At 42.4% G+C, this 21828-nt stretch overlaps 1 protein-coding gene across 7 annotated transcripts in view; it reads right to left on the reverse strand.

The window, feature by feature from the left end:
• FOXP1 (forkhead box P1) overlaps positions 1 to 21828 on the reverse strand; it is a 497110-nt gene that overhangs the window by 176288 nt on the left and 298994 nt on the right. For all 7 annotated transcript variants that reach the window (XM_075287502.1, XM_075287498.1, XM_075287500.1 and 4 more), the window contains one exon: positions 17082 to 17263. In XM_075287502.1, coding sequence (XP_075143603.1) covers positions 17082 to 17252 — 171 coding nt within the window. In that variant the 5' untranslated portion in view covers positions 17253 to 17263. The remainder of the gene's footprint in view (positions 1 to 17081; positions 17264 to 21828) is intronic.

Below are 21828 nucleotides of genomic sequence, written 5' to 3' on the forward strand. Positions count from 1 at the left end.
ACAAGAATCTCCGCAGCTCTGCCCCACCAACCAAGCATTAGCCAAATACTGCTTACACAAATACTAATCACATGGAATCATGGAGGCAGCGGGCAGGAGCGCAACGTCTGCACACAACAGTCTATGTAAGGGAGTATTCACATGCTGCAGCAGAATCACAATGTTGCATAAAATTGCAACAGTAAGCTTTATACTGAAGTGAAGATTCTTCCAGCAATAGTCAGGTGCATACCCGGATAAGTGTATGATATTTATCATGTAGCAGCCTGGAAACGATGGGTGGCCTAAGAGCTTTCCGAGACCATAGATAGAACTAAGAAATAGCGTAATATGTGAACAAAGTCACCTTAAAGATCCAATTTCCATTCTAATCTTAAAGGGAATGTCCACCATGCCATCTTTTGATGAAATGTCCATCTTTTTATGGATATGCAAATCAGCCTGTAAGTGCACTGGGGGCAGGGCTGATAGATGTGTCTATAGACCAATCGGTTCTTCATACTGATTGCCTGTCCACAGGATAGTCCATCAGAATGTGATCTATCGGGGTCTGACACCCAAACCCCTCACAGGAGCACAGCACTCCTGTACAAGTAATAGGGGCAGCACAACAGTCCCGTCTACCATATGGCAGTGCTCCTAATACCTGAATAGGATCGGTGCTACATAAGGCTTATGGCATCTGGAGGCTGCTCCAACAGCTAAGGCTAGGTTCACACTTGTGTCGGGCTCTTCATCATTTGGGAGAGCCTGTCCGCTAAACAGCGGTTACCGAAAAACACACGTGGACCCCATAGACTATAAAGCGGTCCACCAGGTCTCCTTTGGGTTTCCACCATTTTTCTACTGTATCCTCCTGAATCCTCCGTACAAATCTTTTCTCTCTACTGAATTTCGACAGAGTGACGCAGAAGTGAACGTCGCCTCATCTGTCTGAGGTCAGACCCCAAAGGATCAAAATCAATTTGTGGCAGGGAAACCCCTTTAAGGCCGGAGCCCCGCACTTCGGAAACCCAATTTGCCTGCGGTGGAAATGCCCTGGGAAAAATCACGACATTTTACAGTAATTGCAAAGTGGACGGGATTCATGCAACTCCCATGCCCATTTTGTGGTACAAACCGCAGTGCGGACACGCGGTTATTTCCAAAACCAATGCAGTTTTGGAAATTGCAGCATGTCAATTATATCTATGGAAATGTTGGCGGCTTCCCCGTTGATATAATGATATCAGAAAGTCCGCGGAGGAAAACTCTGTGAACTTTTTGTTTAAAGCGCTGCGGGAAGAACCGCGATGGACCATTCCGTGAGGCCTTAGCCTAAAGGGTCCTGAATACGGATGAACTATAATACCCGACACAAGTGATGAACCAGAGAGGACGGTATCATGGGAAAACCCAATTCTAAGCCTTAGACAACCCCTTTAAGGAAAATATGAGCAAACCTGTCCATAGACAGAGTGAGTGTTAGTCTGAGGCGTCCATTAGTCATGATCCGGGAGCGGATGGCACTTGGTGCAGAGTCAGACTTGTAGAGGAGCCGCTTGTTGTGTAAACACGGCGATAATGCTGATATATGAAATCTTCACCTTACAGAAACCTAAAGCTTTACCCTCCAGCAAAACCAGACATCCGAGATAAGAAGGGATAGACTAAAGTCCTAAGATGATGAAGCTGCTGCCCCCTGACCCCTCTGGTTTTGTCTTATGGCAAGACGACAGCTTAGGGGGACTGAAACCAGAGGACGTCACAGGACAGACATTTTATTAATCTGGCTTTTACATATTTTTATGATTTATTTATTTATAATCATTTTAATGATCAGGAATTCATTTTCGTCAATATTCATCAATGGAAGTAAAAAAATAAAAATGAGACTCCCTAAAACTACTTCAGATCTTCTACGTCTCGATTTTACGTCTTGATGTAGGAGCAGAAACATGGATGGAAAGTAAATGACCCCCTTGGCTAATAATGGGGGGTGTTGGGTTCCTGTCATTTACCCCAAGCAAAAGTAGAACTGAATACAGAGTTATTATTTCAATCAAACATGACAGAGTCTCCTGTTTCTGGGACCTCCACCAAACACAACAGCAGGGGTCCCATGTGCTCCCTTTGAATGGGTCACACGTGTGCATTGTTGCCCCACTTAATATCTATAGGGCTGATCGAGATAGTGGGGCACAGCATTCGACGTGACAGCACACAAGTGTTACCATTACTATCAAACAAGTGACACAAGAAGCCCATTCTCATGATTACCGAGCACCCCCATGGCAGGACCAACGGTGGTCAGACAATAATCACCAATCCTGTGTATCGTCTAAATTCACACAACCGTGCCAGTTCTCAACCATAAAAAATGGACGAATTGCTCCATTTTTAATGCCTATGGTGCATCTATTCGGCATCAGTTACACTAGGTTCACACTAGCGTCGCCTCTCCATTGTTCAGGCCCATCAACAGACCACACACGTAATCCGGTGGACTCCATTGACTATAACAGACTTGTTTTGCCGTTGATTTTCCAATGAAGACTGGTGCACATGTGAACTTAGCCTTACTCGGTTTCTGGCACCCGAGTGTCATCCATCTCCATCTTGCATCTGTTTTTAACAGACCACAAAAAATTTGATGAATTTCGTTGGTATTTTTTTGTTTTAACCAACCCACAGATCCATATTGAACGGCCGCCATCCCCATTCACGCTCCTTGTTTTGTGAATAATCTCTTGGTATTGTTAAGGGGTAATGGACAATAGAGATGAGCGAGTAGTATTGGATCGAGTTGGTATTCAATCGAATACTTCGATATTCGAAATACTTGTACTCGGTCGAATACCATGCGGTAAATGCAGTAAAAATTCACACTATTTTTTACGCATAGTATTCGACCGAATACGAGTATTTTGAATATTGAAGTATTCCATCGAATACCTACTCGATCGAATACTACTCGCTCATCTCTAACGGACAATTGAGTTATATGAAGTAACCATAGGGACTAGCGACCCTAATGGTATCTCTATCCAACACCGCGGTAAGAACGAGCCCATAGGGTTAAGTCAGTAATCTAGAGATTAGAAGCTGCCCTTAGCAGTAACATAACCGGCTCCCCGTGACACGGCCTCTATACATTCAGTTCACACAACCTTGTACTATATAATTTCCTTGCATTTTAATGTGAGCGCCTGTATTGTGCGATGCTGTGTATAAGACACGGAGAAACAATGGCGTAATAACACAAGGGTTTTTTTTTTTTTTTTCCTTTTCTTGTCCCCCTTCTGTTCCTGCCGCAGAAGACTCTTTTGTTGAACAGCAAAATTACATTTTACGCACAATTTTCTTTGCAGTGCCGAGATGTATACCGTGCCCTTCACTGAATGCAAAATTGATATTATCGTCTCTTAGTTTAGATCTCAATACTTAACCTTCAGATTAAAAGTTATTAGACACGAATGGCTACAAAAAAGACATTCCATCAGCTTTTTTTTTTTTGCTTTTTCAATTCCGTAAAATGCTCGAGCGGTCTGGGAAAATGTTTCACTGCATTTTGTTAATAATTTTCTCCTTCAACTCTCTTGCAAAAAAAAATAAAAATACAAAAACACTCGGAAAAAAAACAAAAAGATTTTGGAAAAACATTAAACCGCCAAACAATAGAGAGAAACTTTGTGTCTAATTCATCGAGGTATTGATCTTTCTCAGAGGGGCTTAGGCAAAGACTTAAGGTCAGCTGACGTGGCGTTGGCGGCCGGATAATCCCACCTTCGAGTAAATAGCAATGCAGATATGTTTAATAATTGCTGCAAAAAAAATTTTTTTAAGACAAAGAACAAGACAGACATTATCCTTGCCGAGGCCAACAAACAAACTCAGACCTGCCCAGTTATGTCAATATGAAACAAAAGCTTTATCTTAGTTGCTTGTGTTCACTCCGAATGAGATAAGAGCACATGACCAAAGGAACTGCAGGAAAAAAATAGTTTATAACCTCTTAGCATATGTTTTCCTAAGCTCTTGTTGTAAAGCGGGTGTGGTGCACACAACAATTTACACAACTCGCTGGCTTATTTTTTGTGCAACAAGATTCTTTTTTATGAATTTAAAGGAGACGATTCAATGAATGAAACAATAGGTTTCTAAAGGGGTGACCACTGTTCATATACCGTATGGGAGTCGTAGGGCAGTAGGGCAGTAGGGTGGCTCAGTGGTTACAATTGTGCTCCTGGGTTCTATTCTGACCATGAACAACAGCTGTAGGTTTCCACATCCCCCCTGATTTACATGAGTTTCCTAGGGGGGGGGTGTTCACACCGTTCCAGCTCCCTGAAAAAATAAGTGACATGCTCATTCTTCAGGCCCGACTAGGCCCATTCATTTGGGCCTAATCCGGAATGTAGTGCCACTACTGGATGCCAGTACACTGCAGTCGTGGCTACCGTTTTTTTGGTCCGGAATCTGAGGCGGCCTCTACGTCAAATTCTGGACCAAAAAAACCCGTCTGAACTCAGCCTGACAGATCTGTTAGAAATCCCATTGATTTGATCTAGTTCTGTTTTCACCGAATTTGTCACATGTCTGTTTTTGTAGTGGACATAATACCGCAGGAAATTTGTGTCCATTCAAAATAACGGACTTACGACGGACATAAAGCGTCCCTTATTTTTCAGCATTAGGGTCTATGCACATGCTCAGAAAGCAGAACAAAAAAAAAAGCAAAAAACAGACAGTATAAAAACAGACAATAACTGATCCTAACTGACCTATACAAGGTGTAAGTGTTTGTACACATCAGGATTTTTTGGTGACTTTTTTGCTTTTTCTTCGCCATTGCCACTATCCTAGAGGGGTTTATGGAAAGGGGCATGGAGTGTGGGCGACCACCGGCCCCATCATATTTCGGTGCAGGTGCACAGTCCCGCTGGAGGATGCCTCTGATTCCTGCAGAGATGGGCACTTTGTCGTATATGAGGAGCATCTTCCAGTGGCCCAGGGATAACTAACACTACCATACAATCTCCCTCCCCCACGTTGTTTGAATACAAATCTACTCAAATATATCATTTTTTTTCTTGGTTAGTTTGTAGTAGTTGTAATAGATTTTATCCCACCACAGCAGGCTAATCTGGTCCCACTGGGCTTGGGACGCCCAAGTAGATATGGGTTACCATTATGTACATAGATCAAGCCATGGATGGTGGTGACAGTGTGACTATCACCCAAGCGTCCACATGTACCCTGAATGCTCATTTGGACAACTTCTCTGATCCTTCCTTGCCCAACATTATCCTTTGTCAAGGGATTGCCTGGAGCCCCAGAACCCATTTTACCTTTGACTGTCATGGACAACATGACTTGATGGGTTTTACCTTTTTCGTTCTCAGATGTAGGGAGCAACATTCAGAAGTCCCATTGTCAATATAGGGTCATGATCTAAGAACAGTGCTGGGGTCCCTTCATTGCATCTAGCGGTGGGAATCCCATCTCAACCCCGTCATCTTCTAATACGTCTATAGGATATATCAGAGGTCTTGTAAAACCAGAGGAACACTTTAAGGAATGTTTGCTTTCCCCGAGTCCAGGGCTACCTTTATTACTAAGCTTTGTTCATGCTGCGTCTGATGATGACTTGGCATCTCTTAGTAAATGTGCACTGCATATGTTCCATATATCTACACCACACAAAGTCCCCCAGCGTCTCCGCTGCCAAAAAGACACAAAAAGTTGAAAAAAATATGAAACCATTTGCTGTTCCCCCACCCTTTGTTGTATGAAGGTTTCAGCTTATGTCCCAGCCATCAGCCCATAGCATTGATTTATAATACAAACTCGCTCCTTGCCCGCAAAATAACACAGCACATAAAATAAGTCACCCTGTAACCCTCTCTTATCAAATAATCTGCGATGCACCTAAAAGAGTCCTCGGCTCCATTAGGCAAGCCATATAGCTTTGCATTATACAAACATTCCAATTCTGCCGCCTCAGCACTACTTGTCAATAAATGCAAGCCATTGCAAAATACCAATGGGGATTTTTTTTTCCTCTCTTTTTCTTTCTAAAGGGAAAACAGATATGAGGCTGCCAATTCTGCAAAATGTACTCTTTGCAATCTTTCAGCTAATCTGTCAACAAATTGTAATTAAAACGCATACCTGGTAAAAGTTCAAACGAACGTCTCTCCTTGGGAGTGACAGAATTTTTACTGTTTTGTAGCCCATGGGTCAATGTGGCATCCGACATATATCCCATTTCACTGCTCAGATGGCGCACAGAAAGTCTTTCCAGATTTTAACTTTTTTTGCAGAAATTTCTGAATTGTTTTCGAGTCTTAACTGTTTTTGAAACTTTTGTATTAAAAAAATATAGATGTTTATATGTTTTAATAAAAATGTAAAAGAAAGCTGAAGAAAATATTTACAATAAATATGGATAGAAAAAACATCCAAGTAAAGTTGACATGGAATTTTTGCTGTCCTGTTAGCAGGTCATAGAGGAGAGAAACTGAGCTCTGTGATATATAGGGTTATATGATAGAGGAGAGAAGCTGAGCTCTGTGATATATAGTTTATATGATAGAGGAGAGAAGCTGAGCTCTGTGATATATAGGGTTATATGATAGAGGAGAGAAGCTGAGCTCTGTGATATATAGGGTTATATGATAGAGGAGAGAAGCTGAGCTCTGTGATATATAGGTTATATGATAGAGGAGAGAAGCTGAGCTCTGTGATATATATGGTTATATGATAGAGGAGAGAAGCTGAGCTCTGTGATATATAGGTTATATGATAGAGGAGAGAAGCTGAGCTCTGTGATATATAGGGTTATATGATAGAGGAGAGAAGCTGAGCTCTGTGATATATAGTTTATATGATAGAGGAGAGAAGCTGAGCTCTGTGATATATAGGGTTATATGATAGAGGAGAGAAGCTGAGCTCTGTGATATATAGGTTATATGATAGAGGAGAGAAGCTGAGCTCTGTGATATATATGGTTATATGATAGAGGAGAGAAGCTGAGCTCTGTGATATATAGGTTATATGATAGAGGAGAGAAGCTGAGCTCTGTGATATATAGGGTTATATGATAGAGGAGAGAAGCTGAGCTCTGTGATATATAGGGTTATATGATAGAGGAGAGAAGCTGAGCTGTGTGATATATAGGGTTATAGGATAGAGGAGAGAAGCTGAGCTGTGTGATATATAGGGTTATATGATAGAGGAGAGAAGCTGAGCTGTGTGATATATAGGGTTATAGGATAGAGGAGAGAAGCTGAGCTCTGTGATATATAGGGTTATATGATAGAGGAGAGAAGCTGAGCTGTGTGATATATAGGGTTATAGGATAGAGGAGAGAAGCTGAGCTCTGAGGAGAGAAGCTGAGCTCTGTGATATATAGGGTTATATGATAGAGGAGAGAAGCTGAGCTCTGTGATATATAGGGTTATATGATAGAGGAGAGAAGCTGAGCTCTGTGATATATAGGGTTATAGGATAGAGGAGAGAAGCTGAGCTGTGTGATATATAGGGTTATAAGATAGAGGAGAGAAGCTGAGCTCTGTGATATATAGGTTATATGATAGAGGAGAGAAGCTGAGCTCTGTGATATATAGGTTATATGATAGAGGAGAGAAGCTGAGCTCTGTGATATATAGGGGTATATGATAGAAGAGAGAAGCTGAGCTCTGTGATATATAGGGTTATATGATAGAAGAGAGAAGCTGAGCTCTGTGATATATAGGGTTATATGATAGAGGAGAGGAGCTGAGCTCTGATATATAGGGTTATAGGATAGAGGAGAGAAGCTGAGCTCTGTGATATATAGGGTTATATGATAGAGGAGAGAAGCTGAGCTCTGTGATATATAGGGTTATAGGATAGAGGGGAGAAGCTGAGCTCTGTGATATATAGGGTTATATACTAGAGAGATGCTGAGCTCTGTGATATATAGGGTTATATACTAGAGAGATGCTGAGCTCTGTGATATATAAGGGTCTATGTTAGAAGGGGAGAAGTTCACTATTTCTTTCTCTGTCATATAACCCTATATATCACAGAGCTTCTCTCCTGACCTCTTCGCTCCGTACTGTGGAGCATATAATACTGTGTGGGGGCCCATCACTATTTATATCACACAGTATCTGTTTTATAGCAGACGTGATATTAGTACAGGCTGTAATAACATTACACAGTCACTATAAAACAGATCCTGTGAGATGTAAATAACGAATATTAATTGTTCAAAAATACTAAATGCAGAGACTTTTACCTTTCAGAACAAAGTTAGTTGTATAATTGAAAGCCCTATAAAGCCCCATTCACATGACTGTAATTTGTGGGTCCGTAACTGTCCTCAATTGTGGATCTGCAGAGTATTAAGGTTAAATTGCTGTGTTGGCACTTCACAATAATTTAGTGGGTTTTGGTTTGCAGTTTGGGCATTCAGTCTCTAAAAGGTTCGCCATCACTGCTATAGGGCATGGAGAAGTAGCAGTGACACTCGGGCCCTCACACCAGAGGGGGCCTAAATGCCAGAATTATAAATGGGATATAGTAACTGGTGACCCATTCATAGTTACATAGTAGATGAGGTTGGATAAAGACATGAGTCCATCAAGTCCAACCTATAACCCTACAATCCCTACAGTGTTGATCCAGGGGAAGGCAGAAAACCCCATGAGGCTCATGCCAATTGCCCTATTTCAGGGGAAAAAATTCCTTCCCGACTCCAAATCCGGCAGTCAGTATAAAAACCCTGGATTAACGTCATCAAATTTTGCAAACTTTACAATAATAATGTCATGATCATGAACGTCTCTTTTTTTCCAAGTCACTTTTAACGCTTTATCACATCGCCCCGGAAAACACGTCCAAGAGCATAACCTGCAATTCTCCTCTGATGTCACAAAACAAAAAAGCAGCACCCTCAGTGGTGGCCCCTGGCCGTTCCATCTAATCTTACTAATCCCGTGCCCGGTGGCAACGAGAAATAACCGAGTTCTAAGCCTGAAACCTGAAACACCGCTGTGATAAACACATATAATCCAAGCAATAATTCTAAAGTGAGAACCTGATAAACAATGGAGAGGCGAGCAGACAAAATGCTGAAATATATATTATAAGCTTAAAAGAGAGGAGAAGAAAAAAAAAATCCACTTCTATCCAGGAGAGAAAGAGGCGCCATAGACTGTTCCCTTTGGTTTCCTAGATCATATGTCCTTTTTGTGCTGCCTGGTCCCCGCGCCTGTCATCAATCAGCTTCACACTTGTACTCTTTTACATCACTATCCTGCCAACTGTCTGACTCATTAGTGAAACACTAGTAAACTCCTGCATTGAGAGAAGTCAATAACAGACGGCTCTCTCAAAGACAATGTTGTCCCTGCTCCATTTATATGATAGTTATCTGGAGCAGATAGGCCACTGATGTCTTTTAAGCATTTTAGTGCTGGTGGGTCATGGCCCCCTCTGCAAGCTAGAAAGCAGTAAGTGGCGCCTTGAGCTTTCCAAGGGTTAAGTTGTTTATTCCATCTTGGAGGCAGAATACAGGGAGCAGTTTTTTAAGAGTTGGGAAGCAGAGATAAGGTTGATTTACTCAGCGTGTTTGTATTAGTAAATCTTAAGCGGAATCTGTCTGTGAATTCCTCTCAGTGGCGACACACAGTTATCCGGCTCGCACTGAGTAAGTGAAAGCAGTAAGCAAACAGCTCCATAATACAGAAATGCAGACAATGGCCGTGCCAGGTGACTAATACTGACTGGTCCTGCAATTCTAGAAGTTTTGGGCAAGGGAAATTTTTGAGTTCCAGTCGGTGGGACGATTGGTTCTGGGAAGAGTAAAAAAAATAAAAAATAATAAAAAAAATAAGGAATAGAGCTTTGGATATTAAAGGATTGATGTCAACCCAATTCAGATCTCAAAGGATGGTGGGAATGAGAGATGTGTTGTAATAGAACATGGCGAAAGAGAAAGGGGGCAAGGTGGAGACAAGATGGCAAGATAACAAAGAGAAAAAATACAAAGACACGGGAGAGAGGACAGGTGTAAAGGTGATGACGGAGGGAAAGTGGGAACGGACAAGGTGACATGGCAGACAAAGTACTGGGGAAACATGTTGACTACGTGACGAAAGATGATGAGGGTAGGACAAGGTGGACACAATGACGTTGTGGAGAATATGTAGTGAATTGTCTTTGAGATAACCACCTAAGATTGCATCAAAAAGTGGTGGTCTTCTCAGATATCTGTCACAGGAAATCTGGCCTAGATAATGGATGGTAGTTTTTTTGGAAGGGTTTTACTGTATACCACAACTCAGTGCAGAGAGGGTCGAGCAGAACTGCTGGTGAAGAAGGAGGACAGGAGGATTTATGGTGGCTTAATGGCCAACATGGCATCTTGCATAACAAATATGACAAAGGCAGACGTGTTAAAGAAAGGTAAGACAGGGCGGTCAGAGTGACATGGTTGACCTTTGTAGGAGAAGCACAGGGTAGGTCACTTCATGTCATGGATGGTGTAAACCACAGCAACTTTATGAAATGAGAGGAAAAAGATAGGGACTGTCATGATGACTTGGTGAAGAGCAGATATGGGATGACTTAATGACTTGTTGAATGAAGAATGGGACACATATGTTGACTAAGTATAGTTGGGGTGAAGGGGGAACGGCCTGGGGCATTTAGGTTCTATTTGTAGATATTAAAATTCTAGTGAACAGAAAAAATAGAGGAGAGACTAAGCAATCATACAGACTTGGTAAAGACAATGGGGCACATATGGTGTCGTAATGGATGGAAGCACAACTGTAGTCATAGTCACTTGGTAGGGAAGGATGACAGGCCACATATAGTATCTTAAAGTATAGCAACAAGTCATAATGGCTTGGTAGACGTAGGGCTAGTTCACAAGGTGTTCGTGAGCACATATTTTGGTCCTGAATTTGACGCGGGAAGCCGCGTCAGAATAGGACCAAAATGTGCCTGCCGCGACTGTCGCTGCTTCCAAGAGTCGCGGCTTCTCGCTCCGTAGTAGGCCCAAATAAATGGGCCTAGTCCAGAGGCCTAGTCCTAGTCTGAGTCAGCCACGGAATAGGCCTGAAGAAAAGGCAGCTCGCTTTTTTTCCCATGAGCGGTTTGTTCCCATTCACGGAAAAAAGGACGCTAGCGGCCTACATCGACCTCTTTTGTGAGGGGGTGGATTTTGAGGTGGATTTGTCGTCAAAATCCGCCCCCTCTTACCCCGTGTGAACGAGCCCTAAGACCTGAACAGGTGGGGCAGGTCTAGTGTCTTAATGCACGGAATGGCAGGAACAGCCAAGGTAACCTGTAAAAACAATGGGGCAGATATGGTGTCTTACTGAATAGCAAGGACAGCATAAGGTATATGGACAATGGACTAGGCGAGGTGTTTTTGAAAAAGAGCATAAATCAAGGCGTCTCGGGAGAGAATGATGATGGGTCAGATAAGGAGTCTTTGAGGGACAAGCACAGTCGTGTTGGCTTGGTAGAGAAAGATGATGGGTCAGATTTAGCATCGTATTGGATGGTAATAGTCATGGACCTAATGGATAGCAAGATCAAGAGCAACCATAGTGACTTGTAAAGACAATGGAGAATATGTTGTATGGAGACTTATTGGACAGCAGCAGTCATGGTGACTTGGTAGCGAAAGCCTAGGTCAGGTGGGGTGTCTTAAAGTGTAGCAGAACTCACAGTGGCTCTATAGTGAAAGACAATGGGTCAGATATGGTATCTTAATGGATCCCATGATTCATGGCGACTTGGTGAGAAGAGAACTTTATATAAAATCAGGTGAATGGCCCAGAAGCCTAGAGAAGGAGATATAGAGTACATGATGTGACAGAGAAGGAATACATAGGATACAACAGATGTATAGACCCAGAACAGGAACATTGCAGAATAAAAAAATACCCCAATGGAAAAAAAAAACTTCTAAGCGTGTGTCCCTCAGGAATATTCAATATGTTATATTTGATTAGATATTCATGCGGTATCAAAACACTAAATGGATTTCAACACCACCTTTCAAACAAATGCTGACTTCCAAATTTATCAGACAAACGTCGAAATTTACATGAAGACTTCACCTTAAAAATATTGTTGAGCAAATGGAGAGGCAAACAATATTTGTTATTTTGATAGACTGGGAAAACAAGCTCATCTGAAATGCAAGCATGTCAAGTGTTTAGATGAACTGCAAACAGCTTATGTGTGGGCGACGGGAATAATAATTAAAAAGAAAAATATATCACTTTTTTCTCAATAAATCTTGTCTTTAAAAGTTTGTAGATTTCAAGTTTGCAGACAAAAAACAACAACACTTTTTTTTTTCCCCTTCCAAAAAAGTTCCTTCCTTCAAACAATGAGTGACATCTTTTAAAGTGTATGTGACAGGTGCACATGTCGGCGAATTAGCCAGGTGGTTATAAATAAAGTTTGTTGAAATAAGTAGTGTGTTTGCTCATGTCTTGTAATATGGACCTGCAGTGAAAGCAGAATCGGGGCCAACACGGCCACACACAGTGGTGGAGCAGGAATCTTCTCCCAGGGGCTTCCGGGATCCTGTGGTGTCACTGATGGCCTCATACAATTGTATTTGCACCCCCCACCTTCGCCAGTGCCCAATGATGGGTCTTGTATCTTAAGAGTCTACCAAAACTATTAGCCAGACTGTTGGAATGCCTTCATATGGAACCCAGATATAGGGGGTAGAGGTAGCATTCGCTCCCAACCCTGGAGCCTGAGGGGCCCAATGGCCTCTCTACAGTATTATAGATAGCATGTGGTCATTGGGAGCCTCATTACAGATTTTGCATTGCAGCCCACAAACTTGAAGTTACACCTTTGGTAGAACTCTACGTCCACATACCTTGTTCTGGATCTATGCTTTCAACAAACTTTATTGACAAACACTCATGCCTGCTACTGACCTTGAAGTGGATTATACACTACTCTGGAGTGTAGTTATAAGGGGCGCAAGTCAGGAGGTCCAGATCCCTGTCTACAAGATAAGGGCCCAAGTACTATAAATGGTACATCGTAGGTAGGGTTTCTGGAGTCCAAGAGCCTATGCCTATGTTACTATCACAAAGGCACCACAAAATAACCCAAAAGTAGTCTTATACTATACTACTGAGTAGGAAAGGGTGCCAAGAGTAACACCAACTTCCACCATGTCCCCATAGCTTCATGACTTCACCTGCCACTAAGATGGCGCTTTCTCTATTTGCATTCTGAAAAATTTCCCACCATGTATTTCCAGCTGACCTCATCTACGTTTCATGTGAAGCATATCTCCGCTTTTGGCTCAAAATAAACAAAAATGAAAATGAAAAGAAATTTACTTTCCGCTATGATTCAGGGTTTTTATACTGATTGCCAGACTGGAGACACGAAGGAATTTTCCCCTCGAAATGGGGCAATTGGCATGAGCCTCATGGTTTTTTGTTTTTTTTTGCCTTCCTCTGGATCAACACTGGGGGGGGATTGTAGGGTTATAGGTCGGACTTGATGGACTGATGTCTTCATCCAACCTCATCTACTATGTATGTAACTATTAAATCTAAAATTGTGACGTATCCCAATGTGTATCTTATTGGACAGCCATTGTTGGCTACCATTCTAAAAAAATCATAGGCCACATGGCATGCTTTATACTATACACCATTTTATGGCATTGTGTAGCCTACTACACTACTCCATACCTCTGTCGGTTTCTAGTTTCTAAGACCAGAAGTAGCTAGCTGATGTAAACCACTGCCAGCCATATTATCAGTCATTGGTCTAAGAAATTCCGGTACTTCTTGGGAGGCCACTTGCACCAGAATTAAAATCTCCTACATGCCAGCCAGAGGGTGAAGTAGCTAGAACTCAAGCCTTTTTCTGGCACGAGTTACAGTAAATGTATCAGACGAAGCATCCTTGCTCTATCCCAGTCCCAGTCTCCCAACTTTTTACAAAATTGGTGATCGGGGCACAAAAAGTTGTAATTTTGTCACAAACACCCTTTTTGGTAGCCAATACCAATACATATTTGGCACCAGCACATACTTCAATGGATAATGGTCAAATCCAATTGACTCCAGGAGAGGCCTAACTGGATCCTAAGGCCATCAATTAACCAGTTGATTCCAAAATTCTGCCCAAGCCTGAATGCTATGGATTGCCAATACCAAGAATCTTTTTCCCCCTCTATAACCTTTTCATGATTCTTGGATAAATTCACCACCTGGGACCAAATTGTATCAAAATAATGAATTAGACCAAGCTGCGCCCAAGCCTGGGTGCCACGGAGTACTCCCAATTCTGTATGCTGGGTTATATTAACATATGAGTGGCCCCATGCTAAACTGGTCCCACATAATTTAATGTCCCCTCAAGTAACCCCCATATGATGCCCCCACAGTGGTCAATAAATCGATATATCCACTTAACGCTATACCCACAAAGTTGCCTCCAGCTCTAGTGCGATCTCCGGCTCGGCGTGCTCCACCATTGTATTCAACTTTTTCTGTGTCCTAAGGATGCAGATAAAGCTGAAATGACTACCTGCCGCCCAGAACCACACCGGAAATGGAGGCCTTTCCTTCACGATCTGGGTGGACTAGGGCGATCCCCACTACCCTCGAGCCTGGTGCAGCTTCCATCATTGTTAAAGCGGCCTTGATTACACGTGGAGATATCCAGAGATCTAAATGCCATCTCAGACACTTGAAGGGCACACTTGAACTTGCCGAGGATAAAAATAAGCTATTTTTTGTGTTCTTTCATGCACGGCTGGCATATCATAGTGTACTAATTCTACTGTCCTACATTAATCAAAGCTGCAGCCCCTGTTGTCTTAGCACCACAGATTGAGAATGTGCCCCTGGCGAAGAATGAGGGAAAAGTCAACAGGAATTAAGTTTCAGTGCAACTGTTTACTCAACTCTGGCCTGCAGTTATTGAAATTTTATCCATGGGTTTGTGTGACTGCCGCACTAATGACTTCAGCATGGCTGTGATTCTCTCACTTCAAGTAAAAACCTGTAAGATGGAAATGATTGAATTAGCTCCGTCTATGTTCCCCCAAGGACAAGAGGTCTATGGTGGCAGGTTAGAGATCTGGAGAACCAAGGAGTGCCGCGCGTCTGAGGGTCACGTCTATGGATTAACCGCCATTGTCAAGCTTCACTAGGTCACTTCTTTCTCTACGAGTCAATTCCAAAAATTCAGGAAGAGGAAGTGCAATAGATCATGTGACTATGCAAGTCATCGCAAGAGTATGGGAACGCGATGTAGTCACCCGGTGGATGGGGCAGCAGCACCGACGTTGTTGTAGAGAGGGGTTAATCATCAAGTTTAGATCGGACACTGTTGGTCAGCCCTTGGAAACAGGAGTGTAACTTCAAGGAGTACAGAGGGTGTCCTCACTGGTGGACCCAGGAGTCTTAAGGGGTTCACAAGGTGTCTCTTCTTTATATAAGGAGACCAGTACTGTAAAAGACAAGGGCCCTGTCCAGATTTTGCATTGGTGCCTGGGGCCTTATTTTAATCCTCTGCTTGGAACTAAGCATATACAAAGAGATGGACCTGATGTAAAAGCGGAGTTCCCCTTTAAATACTGTACATGGTTCCGCTTCCATTGTTCTTAGTTGAATACCTGTATGAGATATTGTTACTGTGTCGACAAACACTTTCAGGCGAACCGAATGCAGAACGCCGAGTTATTATGTGTTTCCATAAATACAAACAGGAGACAAGGGTAACGCGCTGGTGATAGGCAGAACGCGCCAGCTCGCCGCGACCTTGGATAAATTACTATTATTCTTCATTCAAGGATACTGTGAAGGGAGGTGTCAAAAAGTCTTGTCTTTATAGGCCATTTATGTAAGACTGTTTATGTTGAGTATTGTGAAGGTATTTAGGACAATATACTGTTTTCTTTGTAATAATGTGATCCAATTAGACTCCCGGTGACGTGATCGACATTCACATGGCAGTGACAGGACTACTGCGACCTTCCAAGTCAGCCAATGGGCTGTGACAGGTGACAGTCACACAAAGATGAGGAATGATATGTCCAAAGCCATTATTGTGTTAGAATCTGGGACCACTGATACTCTGATAGATCAGTCCTACACTGGCAGCATTTCAGTCCCATTCAAGTGCATTGGACTGATCTGCAATACCAAGAACAGCCACTATACATAGTATGGCGCTGTGCTTTGTATTGAAACACCTGATCTATGGGGTTCCTGGGTATCGGACCACCGCCAATCACAATCCTGAGGATAAGTCATCAATATGTCAGTCCTGTAAAACCATTTACCTTAGACATCTTTTTGTTAGAAGACAATTAGCTTATCCCAGATTGTCCGTCTTCTTACACCTCAGTCCCTCTTTGTTAGAACCGAGCAGCAAGTCTTCAGTTTGCCTGCAGCACCACCACAGGTATAGTGAAGTATTGCACGATGATCATTGAAATCAATCAGCATCATACACACCATAACTAGAGATGCTATCTGCACCCGCCCACCATTTTGGCTAAATGGAAGACTCCCACTCCATCAACTATGGGGGTCAAACCAGGCCCAGTAGATTGTAATACACCCATAAAACCACATCACCCGGGACAGTCAACTTCCATCGCGTCATTATAACATTGTATCTCCCTAAAATCCAGTTTTTAGATGAAGCGCGTATTACAGACAATAGAAGAACATGAATGATAGGTTCCCGTAGGTTACGGCACATTTCAACAGCATGTACCACGCGTTTCGAGGTTTGCATTTCTTTCATACTAGGTCAGATGCCAAAAAAACTGAAAATCTTCACTCGGTAGCCGCAGCAGCATCCTCCTTCACTTTAACAGTTGTCAGCAGGGCTACTTTTTGGTACTAAACAGTACACACTGGCTTTTTCAGGCATCGCAACCGTCTTTGATCTCCCCTTCACAGTGATGAATGCCTGAAAGCGGGCGCCAGAACACATAATAAAGTATAAATTTCACATTCCATTGTGATTGCATGGATGGTTCTGTTTTCTCTACCATCTGAGAGCAGGACGAGGGGGCACGGTACCTGGTGTTGCTGAAGATGTGCAAGGTCGGCGGCGGTGGCGTCCAGGGAAGGTGTCTCTCCGTTAGATCGCGTTTCTCGTAATGTGCACTCTAGTAAGTGGTTACCAGAATTTCCACCATTCTGCACGGCTGAATCGTTACTTTTCGTCTCAGTCCCAGATTCTTGCATCATGACTCAAAGCCCTTAAAACAAGGAGGGGGAAAACATCATAAAACAGCTGTTAAAACAGTTAGTGCATTGGAAGATACGTGCCCTGCTTAAAATCAGCCCCAAACTGTAAACATTTGTCATTTCCTTTCATACAATTTATCTTTCCTGAGCGCTTCTCGCTAACCGTTAATGTTTATTTTGTTTAACAGCTATAATTGTAGCAAATTTCGCTTCTAAATGTAGCGCCTTGTTTGCTTTTGTTTATCACTTTCACTTTTTTTTTTCCCTGACATGCATATTTTATAGGATCACTAAAACAAAGTTCTGTTGTTTGCTCAGAATGCTAAAGATAATGAGAGACGTGATTTGGGAATATGCGAATTCTCTTTCCTCCAGGAAAAGCTAACACCAGTAAAAATTTCCAGAAAGAAATGGCTTTTATTTTACTTTTCGGTACAAGGTGCGCGGCCACGCCCTGCAAAGAAGCCTCACGCTAAGGACCATCTGTTTAGTCCCTGGGGTGTTCATATAGGTCCACCTGGCCTGTGTGAAGGAAACAGAGTTGGTTCTGCTTCTGCAAATATAAAGGGTGTGTATACCTTTGCAAATGCAACCAATGTAAAACAAGGAAGCAACTTTGCTAATAATCATGATTAAAAATCTAATATGGTTTTGTGTATACAGCCCTGAGGCAGTCTATAAGTCTCCCTGGATACAGGCCGTAAGCAAACCCGGTGTTGCCTTCTACTATAGTCATGTGTTATATTCCCCCCAATAGTCCATGTTGTGTTGGATCATCATGGAACCTCATTGCCCATGGAAGGCATCCTGGGTTTCAATCTTCTAGACCTTGGGCAGAGCCCGGGCCACAAGAAAATGGTCACTTACACCAGCTTATTGTGTAAGCAGCCATTTTCTTGTGGCCTGGGCACACGCAGTTGGCTCTGCCCAAGGCCTAGAAGATTGAAACCCAGGATGGAAGAAGACATGGAAGATTCTGTAATTTCTAGATTTTTTCTCTCTAGATGACGCTACTATAGCTGTGAGTGCCATTTCTCTTGTTCATATATGAATGTAAATGTAGTGTAAAACAGCAATGGGTGCAGTACCCTGTCTCCCCTATAGGAGTGCTGTTTTGTTTAAGATTCATTTGTCCCTGACCCAGGAACAGATCTAGAGTAACAACAGCAGCAAAGATCAAAAAGAAAAGAACTTGTCCCAGTAATTCCTAAAGGATGTGCATGCTCAGGCCACAAACAAATATGACTACAGTCATAAAAGATATCGCACAGCTAAATATCACTTAATCCGCAGGAGTATTTATTTACCCTTCCACACCTAGAATTACGATATCAGCAGAATAAACAAGTCAATGACGTTGGAAAGGCCAAGTGATTCACTACAAAGGGATCATATACAGGTATATAGTATATAATAAAGAGCCAGCCTTAAGCCCCATTCACATGCTAAGGATTTGATGCGGAAATCCAAACAAAATCTGTTGCAATCCAGTGTGTGGAATTTTTGTAATTCTGTTGTAATGAATACAACGTCGTTTTTTTGCATGTGTGGGCATCCGTTTTCATGGATCCCTTACAAACTTCAGATTATTGATGGATTGGTGAAAGTGGACAAAATGACGACAAAATTTTGTCCTATTTTAGATGATACGTTAAATCAAATAATCCCAAAAAATTGACATGTGAATAGTCCCATTGGAATCAATGGGGAAGATAGAGTAAAAATGCTCTATTGAATGCCCCAGTCTTCATGTCCCCTACCCCGGTGGAGGGTGCACCCCATATATGAGGAGGTACATGCTCTTTATAAATCAGTTTGCACCCTCCACCTGCCTGCACTGAAATCTACGCCTGCTTATAAATTACCACTAAAACTGAGTGCGCCGATTGATCTGGAAACGGAATCGGTGGAGCCGCGCCTATTAACAGATTTAAAGAACTAGAGTTGGCAGTATCCTCCCCTTTGACTATTAGCCAAAGTGGCAACAAAGGACATCTCTTGTTCTGGAGGACCCATCACATCCCTGTTTATAGGAAACTCATTGATTCTAATGACCAGGCTGTGTTGCTTACTTTCACCTGTGGAGGCACTGCAGGCAAACTGAATACCTTCCTAGGTGATCGCAGGATCCAAGTGATCTATTGTTACAAGAATCTACTAACAACAATTAGAGCCCTGAAACCTTTCAGCATTTAGAGGGTACATCCGCTTTTCCCTAGTTCTAGCCCTCAAGGTGTTTAGACAACAGGCAGCGTAAATGGAAAGAGAATAAAATACAGCAATAAATTCTACGTCTTCAGATCCAAATACTTGTTCCATGTATTTCAGGTTTGCTTCTTCTTTGGTTTATAATTCAGTGGTAAAATGAGTCACCTATCAAGTACCGTACCCAAAAAGGATGAAGTCAGTGTTTATTTAGTGAACTTAAGACACGTAGATAAGCCAAGATTTTCATAAAAAAGGTGTTTTTGACAAAAGGCAGCACAAAGATTTCCGGGAAAGCTTAAAGGGAACGCTGGATGAGAGCTGGGCTGGTGCGGGTGTTGGGCGCTGGTAGGTGAGGGGTAACAAGACCTTGTACCTTGGCCAGGATATTTAGAAACGGGTCTGGGGTTGCAAACTGAATTCTAGCCCTGAGGAAAGTAAGGACTTGATACAAGTATGGAAGTAGGTGACAACCAATATGGCTGCCATTACAGGTCCAACAGTGGTTTTTCCCTAGCTTTCACAGATAAAGGGTCTAAAAGACTGAACTTACTCACTTGCTCGTCTATCCTAAAAGAAAATTGCCCTCTATGATATTTATGTACCCTACGTGGGCATATGGACAGAGGTTGTCCAAATCGGCAAACCCTTTAAACTAGCCATTAAAGGGGTTATCCATGAATCGGAAATGTAGCTGTTTTCTTTTTCTCAGGAAGTGACATCACGTTCATTGGTCACATGGCCATACGGCAGCTCGGTCCATTCATTTCAATGTGATGTCACTTCCTGAGTCATGCTTTCTAATCCTGGGAATATTGAAGGCCATTTCTCAAAGTGATGGCCTTTGGCGAGAATATTCCATTACTTTAGGATTGGGGAAGATGATCTGATCACCACTCACTGATCCTGAGAACGACACCGAGCTGTTGTAGTTTTGCTTCCCCTTCTTAGTTGTCTATGCACTCGGCCAGCCATGGGGCAACAGACTGCGCCATTTAATTGATGGATATGTGCTATTGGGCACGGTAGATGATTGGGGGTGTCGATGTACAAGGAAGAGCAATGAATGGAACAAAGCACTAAACCAACGTTGCGTCACCTTCCTTAAGGGATTAGTAGAGGTCCCAGATGTCGGATCCCCACAGATTATAATGTGATGGTGTATCCTAGATGGGTCTACTCATCTAATGGCAGGTCAGGCAAATTGTGTTGGGCTCTACAATTCTATTTGCTGCCCACCCCCAACTTCTTCCAATGGAGGGGGGGAGGGGGGTGTTAGTTGGGTTATAACATTTTTTAATCAATTGTTTCCCTGGTAAATAAGTGATACCGGAGGTGTTTAGTAGTTGATCATCGCCTTCACCCTGCTGCAACAGCATGTCTTTTCAGGGTTGATGTGTGATATAGCATCTCAGATAATAATAGTAACTCATTTATTAGAAATACTTGATATTTTTAGAGCTCGCAACTTAAACATTAAAGGGCAAACACAGGCGTGGAAGATAAGTGAATTATTACAGAACTAAAATTAGGTGAAAACATCGCAATCCACCAACACAAAAGAGGAATGGCATGGAGTTAAAAAAATAAATACGGTAAATAAAAGAAGTTTCATTTTCTCTGCAGCTCCCCTACAGGAGAAACTAGTCATTACACAATTCCCTTTGATATCAATGATGTGCGTATAATACATGGGTGTGCTGGGTCCTTCAGAACAAGACACTGTGTGCTAATATACGAGGGTTCTCTTATATTAACTCAGAATCAAGAAATGTATTGAATATATTACAAATAGGAATTGGTGCACATTATTGGTGCACTTATCTGAGTCATGAGATTTAATTTGGAAGAGAAATGTGGCTAATGTATCGAAGGTTGAAAGTGAATGCACCCTACAGGTTATGTCAGATACATCACCATGCACCTTAAAGGGAGTCTATCAACACTAAAATTGCTACTAAACCCCATTTATGCCTTTTTATTGTCTGATGGCATAGGGAACATACTTTATTTTACGACAAAGTGCCAACCCTTAACCCGTATGCAATTAAGCTGTTTGGTGTACCCAGTTTGCGGTTGTGCCTGGCAGTGCCCCTGTTTTTGCCTGTAGTCAGTGTACTTTGGAACCCAACTGTGATGCGAACCCAACTGCCACTAAACTGAACCACCAGGTCGCTACCTCTAGGAGTAGCCGCAGCTAATAAAGGTGGGTAGGGAAACAGTTCTGTGTGGTACCATAGGGAAAGAAAAGTGGTATGGTGAGGAAAAAAAGCTGAGGTCAGGGCAGGCAGAGTTTCTTCATCATAGTAAACAGGCCAAAGGGCATAGCAGGAAACACAGAGCCAACGGGATGAGGTCAGGATAGGTGGAG

The sequence above is a fragment of the Leptodactylus fuscus genome, chromosome 9 (genome assembly GCF_031893055.1).
Source record: "Leptodactylus fuscus isolate aLepFus1 chromosome 9, aLepFus1.hap2, whole genome shotgun sequence".
Lineage (NCBI taxonomy): Eukaryota > Metazoa > Chordata > Amphibia > Anura > Leptodactylidae > Leptodactylus > Leptodactylus fuscus.